A 15800-nucleotide genomic window follows, 5' to 3' on the forward strand; every position below is an offset into this window, starting at 1 on the left:
ATATAATCCTCTCCAGAAGAAGCCGCACAACTCAGGACTTATTGTAAAGTAGTAAATTTATTGAACACACTAACGTTTTTTTTGACAAAGGCTGATGTTGCAGCCGAAACATTAGTGTGTTCGATAAATTTACTACTTTACAATAAGTCCTGAGTTGTGCGGCTTCTTCTGGAGAGGATCGTATGAAGTGTCATGAGGCATGCACCCAGGCAAGGAGAGGATATTTATCGTGAGTGCTGGGAGTTTGGGGAAGTATATATATATATATATATAATACACAAAAGCCATGAATATCTTGTAAATTATATCCTTATAAACGGTGAGTAGTGATGTCATCAGTTATAAACGGTGAGTAGTGATGTAATTTCTGTCACATGACTCACTAAAATTTGTGTATTATAATAAATAAAGTACCCCCAGTTGTAAAATATGAGGATATTAGAAGTTACCTCGGAGTTCCATGACCTGTATAAAAACACTCGGCCTTCGGCCTCGTGTTTTTATATGGTCATGAAACTCCTCGGTAACTTATAATATCCTTATATTTTACAAGAGGGGGTACTTTATTCACTATATATATATATATATATATATATATATATATATAATTCAGTAAATGGACCCGCACTCATTCTTAAAGGTGAAATAAATGTGCTTTTATTCACAGGTTCATTGAACCTGTGAATTAAAGCACATTTATTTCACCTTTAAGAATGAGTGCGGGTCCATTTACTGAATTGTAACATGGAATTTTGACCAACGCACCACCATCAACAGAATCTGAACCGGGAGGAGTGCGTTCACTGTACAAACTTTATATATATATATATATATATATATATATATATATATATATATATATATATATATATATATATATATATATATATATACACACACACACACACACACACACATAGGTGTGTATATATATATATCTATATATATATATATATATATATATATATATATATATATATATATATAAATATACACACATTAAAGGAAATCCACACTTACAAGTCTTGTTTTGGTCAAAAAGATTAACATAGTCCAAGTCCATAGTTTGACAACATCTCGAGGGTTGCATGATGGACAATCCACATAGGTTGTCTACTGCATAATCCTGAAAACTGACATTATCTAAAAATGATATCTCCTACCTGAAATAATTCAGTTTGCAATTCTCAGAATCACTGCTTAGGAGTAGGAATTAGAAATACAGTAGAACATCAATTTATATTTATTGTGTCAAATCCAGAAAAATGTAAAAGGAAATGTATTATTTGTTGTAAACTAGCGGGACCACAGAAAAATGGTGTAAAATGCGGGAAAATTGAGGTTTCACTGTAGGAGGTAGAGTACTGCACAGGTCCATTTTTTGGAACCCGACCGGTACCCGCAACCTGCAATCCGCAACCCAGACCCGCAACCCGCATTCTTACCCGCTATCCGACCTGCACCCGCAAGTCCCTTATCCGCAACCCGGACCCATCAAGAATTAGGAAGTGCTGTCATTGTTAACAGGAAGTGACATCAACGGAAGTAGACATGATCAGAAAAAAGGAGCAAAAATCGCTATTGAGAAGACCCGCAGCCAAACCCGCAACCCACAGAACCGCTGACCCACGTCTATACCCGCATCCGGAACTTCTACCCGCAACCCACAGGGTACAGCAGGTTTTTGCGGGTAACCTGTGGTACTCTAGTAGGAGGTAATCATTTTGTTCTAACATCAGCAATATGTATAAATAATTTGTGATTGAGGAGATCCACTTGTTTAAACTGTCATGTTTATTTCTAAATGTATTGCAAACAGCCACTGTAACCTTTTGATGATTTACAACAAGTGATATACAGAAATTACATGCCAAAAGCAACTGTTAGCAGCTAAAAAAACGTTAAGTAGGCTACATGAGGGACCTTAGTTAAGCCTTTGCACACCTTGATGGAAACATTTGCATACATATGTCCACTTTCCCACACTCATTTCCAATACATTCCAGAATCACAGCCCGTGTACAGTACTAACACCCCTTCCAAGTGCCAACAGTAAGATCACTGCATGACTCAATCAACATTCCCAGCAGCACTTTGTCTATTTTAGTTACTTAAGGCAGCATAATTTAAGAAGGATTAAGATTCTAATCACAATAGAACATATTAATTCTCAATGGCCATTCTACTTTTAAACAGGCAATAATCTTCTGCCAAGGACAAAGATTTCTCTTACTTATGCAAAAAAATGCAAGCATAATAATAAGCCACTGAGTCGTTTGTGTTCTGTGTAAGCAACTGCAGTGCAAAAGTACACCTCCACTAGAAATATTTACAGTTCTAATATTAAAACTCAGCTACAAATCTCATTTGCTGATTTTCACCTACATATTAGGTGTGTTCTATTTTAATAAAGGACACAGCAAGCTTTTTTTCTCTTTGCTTTTATTAATCCAATAATTTTAGTTGTAGAAGGACAGACAGAAGCTTACTAAAACTAAAACCTTTGAGTTAGCTTCTAGTATGATGTAGAGAGCTATATTCTGAGACAATTTGCAGTTGGTCCTCATTTTGTATTATTTGTGGAGTTTGAGTTATTTAGCTTTTAATTCAGCAGCTCTCCAGTTTACAATATCAGCAGTCTGGTTGCTAAGGTCCATATTACCCTAGCAACTATGCATTGAGTGAATGAGAGACTGGAATATCAATAGGAAAGGACCTGAATAGAAATAATGACTTGGCCATTCTATAACATCCTAAAAGTTAACTTAAAGGTGAACCACCCCTTTAAGAATGTGTTCTGCCTAATATTTTCATTAAAATAAATAACTAACAGATCATTGTTTTGCTAACTATACTTCCTCTGGGGGCATGGCTAGCTCATTGAGCAAACTATAATTCCAGCCAGGTTTTCGGATGGAGGGCTTCATTATACAGAGGCTTTATCTGTGGATAAGTTGATAGAAATAAGAGGCTTGTCTTAAAAACTGACTTTGATGGAACTGAAAGTGCATCCCTCCTGGCCCAAATGGGAATCAAAGAATGGGATAGGGATTAGAGTAATGTGAGTGGGTTTGGGGGGGAATTAAGTGTTTTTGTGTAATGAGATGTGGCATTTGTGTCTGATTTTGAATGGCATAATTTTTTAAATGCTATGTTCTGCCTAACCACACACTCATTGGAGTATATTGTATTTTGAATACTGAGCATGATACCTCCTGTTAAAGGCATCTATAATTTTATTACAGAAAGTATCTAAACCTACAGCAATACTGCTGACTCCTATCAAATTTTTTTACAAAATCAAGGATAAAGAAAGCAGGACAGTACCCAGCAGTGCAATTAAATTAATATCACTGCTGGGTTCTGTCCTGCTTTCCTTATTCTGTTTTTTGTGTTTTTGGAGAAACACCTGCACATGCACCTATGAGGATTCAAAACCCAAGGCTGCATTTAGGAAAGAATGCCATATGTTTAAATTTTTCGACCAAGAGAACAGACAACAGAAGGGGTAACAAACACTGCTTTCAATTTCATATATGTCAACAAACAACGTCAAAACCAATGAAAAGTTTTAATTAACTATAATGCGAACTTGCTTAGAATTATATTTACTTATGTAAAAAACACAGTGTTTGGATCAAACATCTCTTAATCATTAAAATGGAATGCTAAACTTTGCTATTCTGCAATGTCAATAACCTTATTTGTTCTATAAAGCTCCTCATTTCAGGTACTCATACAAATCACTGCTCCATCACAGGCCACAAGAAAGGTACCATTTTAGTGTATTTTGAAGCCTTTGAAATGGCAGTACATGGCAGCATCGTATCAGAATCTAACTTTGTATTAACATGCAGCTTTCCTCACAGCTCTTTCAAGGAGCAGAATGACTTATTGATGGTTCTCCTTTCGACTGTTGCAGTTTCTAAGGAGATTTATGATGGCAAATTTATTCTGTGGGCAGGGTATTGAGTTACAAGAAGGATGGAAAACATACATTTTTAAAGAATAAGATAAAAAATCTGAATGAATTCAGAGGTCCTGTAAAGAGTTCTCACCTTGCATCATGGCAGGAACAGCCCTTCTGCCAAAGAAATAACAGTATGGAAAAAACCTAAAACCATTTTCAGACTTAGCTGAACCCCTGAACCACTGCACTACTGCACCTGAGCTTTACAGCTTTGTAATGCTGAGTTCCATATTGTGATAGTTACTGATAATCTTAGCAAGCTTTTAGTTTCCAACGTACCTTCAGACAAACACACAAGTGATTGTTTTTAATGGAAAATAATCATTTAACTTATTTATGTGCAAACTCTCATAAATATTTCCTGACAATGAAATCTATGAAATCAAGATAAGAGATGTGTTATATATGAAAAACAGTATATTCTAAGCTGCACTGCTAAAGAGTGCAGCTACTTTAAGATGACTTACTGGGCAGAAATAGGTGCTCTCGACAATGTGTTTAGCGACAACGTTATTCTCGGCAGACAGAGACATGATGAACAGCAAAGCATCCCGAGCCTGTTGCCCCACTGTGCCTTCTCTATGGATAAATGGTATTAGGAGAGAGAAGATAAGAAAATTGGCAGCTCCTTGGTCTTCACTAGTGTGGAAAAACAGTTCTAAGATAGATGGATCTTTGGCAAGAATTGAGCAGAGTTGATTAAGAAGAACAGCCAGTTTTGTCTCAACCACTGGAGTAGATGTACCAGAGCAAGCACTTAGTAACATCATCAGAGGTTTCAGAATTGGTTTGTGATGAAGCAAGGGTTGATGAGACTGAGTGATCAATAACTCATACATCTTGAGCTGTTCATGCTTTGTTTCATCTGTAAATTCTCTCCTAAGGCTCCACAAGAACAGCTTTTCCATAATATTCTCAGACACAACAAATTCCAGAATTGGTCCCATGGCAGCATCCGTCACCTCTTCCTCAATTAAAAGCATGAGCATATGCTCAACATAATTCTGTACGGCACTGACTTCGTCACCAGAAATCTGTCTATATTTGGCCTGAGTATTCTTAAAAGGATCGTGGCTCTCTAAAATACGCTGGACCTTGAAAAAAAAAAAAAATAATAATTAAATATTTAGAGATAGATCAAATCATTGTAAAAATTTATTTAATATAATATGGGTTGTATTTCATTAATTTCTCTTAAAGATGAAGTATAGCACCTTGTTCAACATGAGTCAATGAATGAGGGCTTGTCCTGCCATACTTTTTGACTTTATTTTGAAATCATAAATTGTGTGGTGTTTGTTGTTTCTTGATCTGAATAGGGCAATGTGGAACATTGAAACTAGTCTATGTTTTGTCAAATTATATATTCCAATTAATATAACTTATCTATAAGTTATATTACTTATCTATAAGTTATATATTTTTATCCAGAGGAAGGCAAAAAAACCCAGCTTGAAGCCAGTGCCAATTATGCCTCAAGAGCATCCACTTAGTAATCATCACACAGGTAATAAAGTTAAAAATGTACCCTCTTGTATTCATTTAAAATCAAATACGAGGTTCTAAAATTCATTTAAAAACAACAGAATCTTGTCATTCTTTAGCTATCGATATGGTTAATACATACAATAAAAAAACATGAGCATGTGGTAGACAGCACAAATGTATCTATTTAAGAAAGATAATTTGCATTCCCCTTCCTGTGTCGGATATTCTGCTAACCTTTTCTACTTAAACTTGCTCTAATAAGGAGTTGCCTGTTAAAACCCATCTCACATATCTGCAGATAAAATACTACTAGCCTGCGTCAATAATCAAGTTATAAAATGTGCCAGATTCAGTAAGAATTATGCTAATGAGTAGGGTTTGACATAAATCTGTGGTTGTAATCTTTTGAAAAAACAGCAAATCTGGCACATTAGTATAGACTAATATCACTACTGACACATATTTAATAAGAACTGGAGAAAACTCTGCCTGCATCATGCTTATATTTCTTTTTAACTATCCACTTATTCAAAATTAAAATACATTCCATTAAACAAACTAAGAAGTCTTGTAAAACATTTAGGTTTACTTTTAACGGGTGAGCTTGAATGTAATCTAGAGAAAGGCATTAATTAATTTCTTACTGAAACTGATGCATTTTTTTAATTCAAAATGAGTCCAAATTAATGCCTTTTAAATTATTTTTTCACACTTCAATGCCCAGTATCCAGATCTGACCTTGTGTCTCAGAAATAAAAAAGAGACCACATTTTAAGTCAGTCTGCCAAGGGAATGCCATGATGTGCTGCCCCCTGCCATAGTGCTGTTGCCAACTTTTCCTACTAACTAAATTCTCGAGTAACTGCCTAACATTTGAACTGGGTTGCAGGCATGAGAGGGGCAGTATACGCCTTCAATTAATAGGGTTTGTGCGGTACATACTTTTTGGCAATTTGATTTTATCACAAAAAAAGCTTGTTTTTTGTTATTTCTTGAGCTAAACAGAGCAAAGAGGAAGATTGAAGGTACTCCATGCTTGGTCCTTGCGAGGTAGATAATTACCTCTTTCTTTCACCATCTGTTGTGGCTTATTATTTACCCTGCAAGGAACAAACATATAGCTTCAGTCTTCATGTTTGCCCTGCTTGGCTCAAGAAATATAAAATAACATAGATTTTTCAATCTGAAAACAACAGGCAAAATGCATGTTCAGCACAAGCCTTATTCAATGCACTCATGATGAAATACTTCCCCTTTAACTGACAGCAAACTGAGATGTCTGCTACTAATTCAGCTCAACAATTGTCTGGGCTGTTTGCTGCAGGCTTGGAAAATTACTGCACTGGGTATTATTTTCTCCTTTTGTAAAGACATACAAATGTTATAATATCCACTTACAACTAAATCATATACATATAGTACACAGTCAGTAAGCTCCTGAAAAGAGAGGAAGGATGTTACCACCTAGAAACCATTCAGTCTATAGTAGTACCTGACTTCAAGTCTTTTAGAGAGGGTTCGGGATTAAAGCGCTTTATTCAGCTCTATTCAGTTCCATTTGTTTAATTTATATTGTAATAATAATTTATAGGAAAAATAAAGAGCAATAATAAGAATACATCTGACATTTAACTGAACAAAGACTGCAAACAAATTGTTAAAAAGGTTTTTATTCAGTGTACTTGAGATTTGGAACATTTTATAATAAACTGATAATATGAATCCAATGTTATCCAATGAAGTCCAATGTTTGTCTTTCTGCTGGCTACATTTTTCTACACTAGGAGGCACATTTACTTAGCTTGAGTGAATGAATAGAAGAAAAAATACTAATCGAACGATTCAAATTAAAAATCGTTCAACTATTCGACCATTCTATAGTCGAAGTGTTGTCTCTTTAAAAAAAAATTCCACCCCCTACTTCGCCAAGTAAAACCTACCCAACATCAATGTTAGCCTATGGGGAAGGTCCCCATAGGCTTTCTAACAAATTTCTGGTCGAAGGAAAATCGTTCGATCGATGGATTAAAATTCTTCGAATCGAAGGATATAATTGTTCGATCGAAGGATATAATCGTTCGATCGAACGAATTGCGGTAAATCCTTTGACTTCGATATTCGAAGTCGAAGGATTTAACTTCGACAGTCGAATATCGAGGGTTAATTAACCCTCAATATTCGACCCTAAGTAAATGTGCCCCTAGTTGTTCCTAGGAGTTGTAGCTTACAAAATCTGCAAGGCCCATGCCCTATCATTGCTCTATATAAGGTGATGTTTATATACTCTGAAAGAGGCACTTTCACTTACTGACACCAGACTTACAACAACCAATCACCACTTTGTTTTTTTCAGCCTACTACAAGTAAGACATTTATGGCTTACTTCAATAATGCCTTATTGACTTAACTGAGCCGGATGAAACTACCAGCCATGATGAAACTTGCCAGCCCATGAAAGTCCTGGTGCATCCTTGTGCCTAATGCCTTGAAAGTTCGACCAGTTTGGCTTGAACAGCTTGAAGATTTGAAGCCTAACAATATGGCTAGAAATCACTAATTTTACATACTGAAGCTATACCAGCTTAGAGGATCAGCAGCCCTCTAACAGTAATAATCCATGCCTTCAAATTGTCAACTATTTTTAATTGTCAGTGACAACCGTAAGGTCTGGGTGTTGAATGGCATAAGGAATTGGGGGACTACAGCACTCTAAAGGCAGCTTAAAATGGTTGAAGAAGCCTTTAACAGTAATGTCAAAACTGTAAAAGAAATGGATAAATGGACACTTCTAAAAAAAAATCTAAATCTATATATAGTACAGAAAATATATTTCTGTAGAGAAAGAAGAATAACAAATAACAGATGAACATAAAAATATGTTATTTTATTTTTTACACTTTATGATCTAAATATATAAATTAGATCATACCTTTCTTTTGTTGATTTGCAATACTGGATTTCTAAATTCATTACAAACTGCAGTATATAATTAAGTGATCCATGCAGTATACAGGGACTCTTCATCTCATTCTAAAAAGTGTTATTTTCTACCCACGCAGGCACAACTCGTGCAACTATGGTAATGACTCACTACATTGGCCATTGTTCTTCAGGTAAGAGGAATGAATCATGGCATGCTATGCAGTTGTTAAGGGGACCAATGCTTTAGAACAATATTATCCTACAGAATACACAGCCCCTAATAAATTATGTCTTTGTTCGTACAATTGTATTATTTTACTTCAGAACTAATTAATATTTAATGTATGGACTATGTTATTTGTACATGTAATGAGAGGGGATTTTTTATTTTGACTATTCTGATAAAGTTGTATGTCTGATCAATGAGAGTGTACTGTGTAAAAGCAATGATTACTGTACAGAGGGTGCAGGTTCTGTGCTCTCCCTTCTCCTATACCAGGGGTTGGCAACCTGCGGCTCTGGAGCCTCACGCGGCTCTTCATCCTGCTTGCTGTGGGACGTCTATACAGCCCTCGCACCTGCTGGCGGCTTCTTGAGTGTGTGACCACGGTAAGCTAACGGTTAGCTTACCACGGTCGTACACTCAGAAAGCCGCCAGCAGGTGTGTGGGCTGTATAGACGTCCCAGGAGTGACAGGCAAGACCGAGCCACAGCAAGATGATTCATGGTCCTTACTGCAATCGCACACTCAAGACAATAGAGAAGCCTCCAGAGTCCAGGTGCAGCAGGTGCGAGGGCTATAAACATGGACGTGACGCATATTTTAACCCTTTAAGTGCCACAGAACGTAGAATCTACGTTCTGTGGAAAAGTAACTTGAAATGCCACAGAACGTAGATTCTACGTTCTGCAGCACTTCCGGGTTGTGGAGCGGAGGAGCGGCTGTTCGAGCCGGTCGCTCCGTTCCGCTTCGATCCCCTGCCCCTAGGCAACGAGCAGAGCAGGGGATCGAGTGGCCCCTGGGGCACGATCGCCATGGGGCCCAAAAGCAGCAGCAGGCACGTGTTACTTACGTGTCCTGCTGCTGCAGCCTGCACTGCGCCGTTGATCTCCGCCCCCACAGCACAGGAACATGCAGATCGTCGCAGATGTCTTCCTGGGACCCCTCCACATCGTGTGCAACACTCTTCAGCGACTTTTTCAGGTTAGTGCAACAATTACACACACAAACACACCAACACACACTTATTACAGTAATACACACTTAGATTCACACTTACACACACTTACACATACATTTTTGGGGATTGGGGGGGTCACTTACACTCACTGCACTTACACACACGTGCACACGCACACACGCGCACATAACATGTAATTTACCATTTGTACACACGCACACGCACATACATGGCATTGTGGCTTTTTTTTTTTTATCGCATCGTCTCTTTTTTTGGCTGAAAAAAATGTTTTATTGCCATTACGAATAGCGTATTCGCTAACCGTACTGTGCAATATCTTTTGTATGTTATTTCGGTGATTATATTGCAATTTTGGGTATTTTGGTGCATTTTTAGCCATTTTATTGAATTTTTAGCCATTTTATTGCATTTTCAGCTCTGCATATGTTGTGTTCACTTGTTTCTAGCCGTATAACCTGTTTGGCCCAGCTAAAATATTCAAACTGTGATTCTGACGGCCGATAACACTAGTCTGGAAAAAAAACATTGATTTTGCCTTGTAAAAATGTTATGTTCAGCATTGCTTTGCAGTTTGGCAGTTTGCAGTAGAAACACATATTTACCCATATTGCATTCGTCAGAATGTATACTTTCTGAAAATATATGGTTTTCTGGGGTCTCTGTACTGTTAGGGGGGTCTAATGTCGCATAATACACACACCAGGTGCTTATATTGCAGCAGCCAGCGTGTCAGCTGTGAAAATGTATATACACTATCGTCATTTGGGGGTCTCTGTACGCCACATAGTTTGGTATATCTATGCATATTGGGCATCAAAGTGTTCAGTAGACCCCTGGCGTTCATATTTAGGATGTTTTATGCTGATACGTTACGAAATGTGGGGCATATAATGGGGTAAAATTCAAGCTTTCTGACGATTTTCAGAAATTTGATAAAAAACCGTTATGTTCAGCATTGCTTTGCAGTTTGGCAGTTTGCAGTAGAAACACATATTTACCCATATTGGATTCGTCAGAATGTATACTTTCTGAAAATATATGGTTTTCTGGGGTCTCTGTACTGCTTTAGCGGGGTCTAATGTCGCATAATACACACACCAGGTGCCTATATTGCAGCAGCCAGCTCGTCAGCCGTGAAAATGTATATACACTATTGTCATTTGGGGGTCTCTATGTGCCACATAGTTTGGTATATCTATGCATATTGGGCATCAAAGTGTTCAGTAGACCCCTGGCGTTCATATTTAGGATGTTTTATGCTGATACGTTACGAAACGTGGAGCATATAATGGGGTAAAATTCAAGCTTTGTGACGATTTTCAGAAATTTGATAAAAACCGTTATGTTCAGCATTGCTTTGCAGTTTGGCAGTTTGTAGTAGAAACACTTATTTACCCATATTGGATTCGTCAGAATGTGTACTTTCTGAAAATATATGGTTTTCTGGGGTCTCTGTACTGTTAGGTGGTCTAATGTCGCATAATACACACACCGGGTGGTTATGTTGCAGCAGCCAGCGCGTCAGCCGTGAAAATGTCTATACATATTGTCATTTGGGGATCTCTGCGCGCCACATAGTTTGGTATATCTATGCACATTGGGCATCAAACTATTTAGTAGACCCCTATGTTTATATTTAGGATGCTTTATGCTGGTAATGATACATGGACAATACGATGCTGGAAAGTTGAAGCTTTGAGGCAATTTTCAGATATTTCACCAAAACCGCCAAATTTGGCAAAGCCTTGCGACTCAGTAGTTTGGAGCAGAAAGGCATGGGTACCCATTTTAGATTCTGTAGAATGTGTACTTTCCAAAAATGAATGGGTTTGGGGGGTAAACATATATTTCTGTGTTTTTACCCCACAAAAATGCAGTCAATGTGCTGATTTGTCATTAGCTGAAGTTACCCACAAGACAATTTGTATGTGCTAACTTCATTTTGGGGCCTCTAAATGCCATATACTTTGGTAAACCTATGCACAGTGGGCACCAAACTGTTTGGAGGACCCCTGGCAATCACAATTTGGGTGCTTTTTTGTGATACGTAATGATACATGGGCGATATGATGCTGGAAAGTTGAAGCATTGAGGCAATTTTCAGATATTTCACCAAAACCGACAACTTTGGGAAAGCCTTGCGACTCAGTAGTTTGGAGCAATAAGGTATGGGTACCCATTTTAGATTCTGTAGAATGTGTACTTTCCAAAAATATATGGGTTTTGGGGGGTAAACATATATTTCTGTGTTTTTACCCCACAAAAATGCAGTTAATGTGTTGATCTTTCATTAGCTGAAGTTACCCACGGGACTGTTTGTATGCGCTAACTTCATTTTGGGGCCTCTAAATGCCAGATACTTTGGTAAACCTATGAACAATGGCCACCAAACTGTTTGGAGGAACCCTGGCAAACATATTTAGGGTGCTTTTTCTTGGTGCATAACGATACATGGGTGATATGGTGCTGAGAAGTTGAAGCTTTGAGGCAATTTTCAGATATTTCACCAAAACCGACAATTGTGGGAAAGCCTTGCGACTCAGTAGTTTGGAGCAGAAAGGCATGGGTACCCATTTTAGATTCGGTAGAATGTGTACTTTCCAAAAATATATGGGTTTTGGGGGGTAAACATATATTTCTGTGTTTTTACCCCACAAAAATGCAGTCAATGTGTTGATCTTTCATTAGCTGAAGTTACCCACGGAACTGTTTGTATGCGCTAACTTCATTTTGGGGCCTCTAAATGCCAGATACTTTGGTAAACTTATGAACAATGGCCACCAAAATGTTCAGAGGAACCCTGGCAATCATATTTAGGGTGCTTTTTCTTAGTACATAATGATACATGGGTGATATGGTGCTGGGAAGTTGAAGCTTTGAGGCAATTTTCACATATTTCACCAAAACCGACAATTTTGGGAAAGCCTTGCGACTCAGTAGTTTGGAGCAGAAAGGCATGGGTACCCATTTTAGATTCTGTAGAATGTGTACTTTCCAAAAATATATGGGTTTGGGGGGTAAACATATATTTCTGTGTTTTTACCCCACAAAAAATGCAGTCAATGTGTTGATTTCTCAGTAGCTGAAGTAAAGTCCTGATCAATTTGGATGTGCTAACTTCATATTGGTGTCTCTACCAGATACTTTGGTAAACCTATGCATAATGGGTATCAAACTGTTCAGTGGACCCCTGGCGATCATATTTCAGGTGCTTTTTCTTGGTACCTAATATAGTTTGGGATATGCGGAGCAGCAAAATAAAACCTTTGAAATGATTTTTCAGAATTTTGATTTTTTTTTTGAAAAACCGCTATGTTCAGACAAGCTTTTATGTTTGGTAGTTGGGAGTAGAGAGACATAGTTACCCATTTTGTAATCGGCAGAATGTGTACTTTTCAAAAATGTATGGTTTTCTGGGGTAAACCTACGGTTTCAGGATTTTCTGCCTTGGAATCTAAAGCATGCCGTTTTCTGCCTTAGTGCTTTCAAAATTCGGTAATATACTGCCGGGAGTATTTGAGGTACAGAAGTCCTAAATCTCCCTAAAACTATACATATCTGTTATTGGCACGTTCGAGAGACATAAGGCTTTCCAAATCATTTGGATTTTCATCCGTAAAATGAAATATTTTTCTGGTATAAATTGATATACGATGAAAAATGGTAATTTTTCATTTTTTTTTGGTATTTAGCACTATAAATTTTTTTGCACAGGTGGAAATACATGAAAACTCAGGCAGATTTAGAAAGCTCAGTTTCTACTGAAAAAAACAATGTATAGTTTTCCTAGGTAAACTATAGGTTTCCCCTCAGAAAATGCCCCTAAAGTGAGAGAGCACAAAATTGAAATTCTGCTGGCACTTAAAGGGTTAATGACGTCTATAGCCCTCGCCTTTAAAGAGATGAGAACACTAGCATTTAATAGGGCTATTCGGTGTTTAATTTATTTCAAAGTAGGCCTACACATGCACACTGCACTAATGTTTGTTGTATTCTGTTGTTGTAACAGTTAAAATTAAAAAAGGTTAAAACTTTTAAAAGTTTATAAGCTGTGTCATGTTTTGCGGCTCCAGACTATTTTTCTTTAGTGGAAGAGGGGGCAAAATGGCTCTTTTGATAGTAAAGGTTGCTGACCCCTGTCCTATACAGACGAAAAGCAATAATGCAAAGCCATGAAGCAACAAAACTGTAACATAGAGGACTATGTTACTTTTTCACAGCTCTCTGGTTATAGGGCAGTTAATCATCATAAATAATGGTTCAGTTCTTGATTACTCTTCATGCTAAATGATAACATGAACTAAGGTCTTAAAAAGTTGACAGGTGAAATGACTTCTCTGCACAGGACTGTTGTATGAGTCTGCAGATATGATATCCCAATGACAGCAAAGTTGGAAACACAGGAATAGTCAATGCACCTTTCTGTCATTCAGAGACCTTGTTAAGTGATGGACTCAGGGATAAATCAAAAGGAAGAACCATAAAGTGATGGGTGAAGTAAGTCATAAGAAGCAAAGTCAGCCTTAACCGTACAAATACTGTGTATAGTATGAACATAATAAGTAAAATCTGCTTAAAACTGTTTATTAATATAAACATATAAAGGGGCAGAATGGTAGGTGTATCTTCAGAATTCAAGCAAGTTGATGTTCAAGGGTTTTTTTTGTACTAGTACCAATTTTTAAAGCTTATTGGAAAATTGGAAATTTCAGCAAACAAGTTAATGTGATTAATCCATTCAAGATTACCCATAAATACTGATGGGCGGATTTATTCGCCAGGCGCGAATTCGCAGCTAATTCCAGCGTTTCACCGCCGGCGAATAAATTCGGAAAACTGCCGTATAATTTCGCCAGCAAAAATCACCCCTTAAAAGTCCATTTGGTCAACTATACATGATTTTTTTTTTTTAGATAGAATTGTGTTTTAATAATGTGTATTTGTTTAAGCCCATCACTATAAACTTTCTGGGGGGGGGGTTGCAAAATTTATCCTGTAATTAAATGTTTGTATGTACCCCACCTGTTCAACACTGTTATATAGTGCTACTGTAATGAAGGAACTGTGCAAATAAAACCCCTTTATTAGTCTCTCTTTACAATGTTAAATCATCTTTTGCCCTACTGTCAAATCATGTTTGTTTTGCCATATGAGAATCATTCCGTTCTCTGAAATGAACCTCCTGTAACTGAACCACAACAACATCTGTTGCTTTACAGCTGAATTATTTCCGCTGCCACTGTACATATAAGCCCATGTCTGTCCTCTTCCAGAACCACTATTTATTACTTGTTTACCTAATGTACTCCTGTGCTCTTGGCAAATTAAGTATTCATACTACTCCTGTAAAGCTTCTGAAATATCACAGAATTAGGAGACAGCTGGGAAAAAAACAAAAGAGATGGTTCTAGGATGTAGAAAGAAGTGTTTGTTTAATTATAAAACACAGAACAAGCTGTTTATTGTGAATGTACCTTTGACATACTCTGTTGAGAAGCAAGCATCACTAGAAGAAATCTAGATGCAAAACATAGATACCACTTTCCTCATAGAATAACATAACTGCTAAGCTTTATAGAGAAACCTCAGTTATGGCAATGCACATCTTGCCTTGATGTGTGCAGTGCAGCCTCATTAATTGTATACAGATCACCACAGATCTATTGCTCTTCAAGTACAAGGCAAGCACTTGGACTAAAATCTCATGCTGTAATGGGGACACCTTCAAATAGAATGTTGTATAAAAGGAAGCTTGGGAAATGAAATGTGGAGAAACATTTCAAACATATATATACCAACTGGTGGTTCATGCCTCTGGCAAAATATATAAAATATATTACTTTATAAAATCTTCAGGATCCAATTCCTCAAAAGGTCCTCAGATAATAGATGATAGATAACATGGATGGCAGTGTGATGATGTTAAAGGGCAAAGCCATAAAAGAAAGGGAAGAAGAACTCCAGCAAATTAACTGCAAACCATTTATGCCAGGTAGTGGTTACACAAGCTCTTCTTGCTTTTCTTTTTTGTTGTGCTGAATTGAGTAGTTGCAGCACAGAGCAACTACAAGGAAGTAAGACTTGAACGTTTTCTAGGACATTGTACAGACCACCAACACATTTATATGTTATAATTTTTAGGGGCAAAGTGGTGATGTCAAGTGGGAAGGGCAATAACCTAGTGGTCAGTGAATTTAGCACAGTTTTGTCCAGGTTTC

General features: G+C 37.3%; 1 protein-coding gene across 1 annotated transcript in view; it reads right to left on the minus strand.

Annotated features, from left to right (window-relative positions):
* fhip1a.L (FHF complex subunit HOOK interacting protein 1A L homeolog) overlaps positions 1-15800 on the minus strand; it is a 94883-nt gene that overhangs the window by 42179 nt on the left and 36904 nt on the right. Inside the window, exon 3 of the mRNA XM_018231420.2 lies at positions 4438-5064. Within this exon, the coding sequence (XP_018086909.1) occupies positions 4438-5064 (627 nt within the window). The remainder of the gene's footprint in view (positions 1-4437; positions 5065-15800) is intronic.

This window comes from Xenopus laevis, chromosome 1L (genome assembly GCF_017654675.1).
Source record: "Xenopus laevis strain J_2021 chromosome 1L, Xenopus_laevis_v10.1, whole genome shotgun sequence".
Classification (NCBI taxonomy): Eukaryota; Metazoa; Chordata; class Amphibia; order Anura; family Pipidae; genus Xenopus; species Xenopus laevis.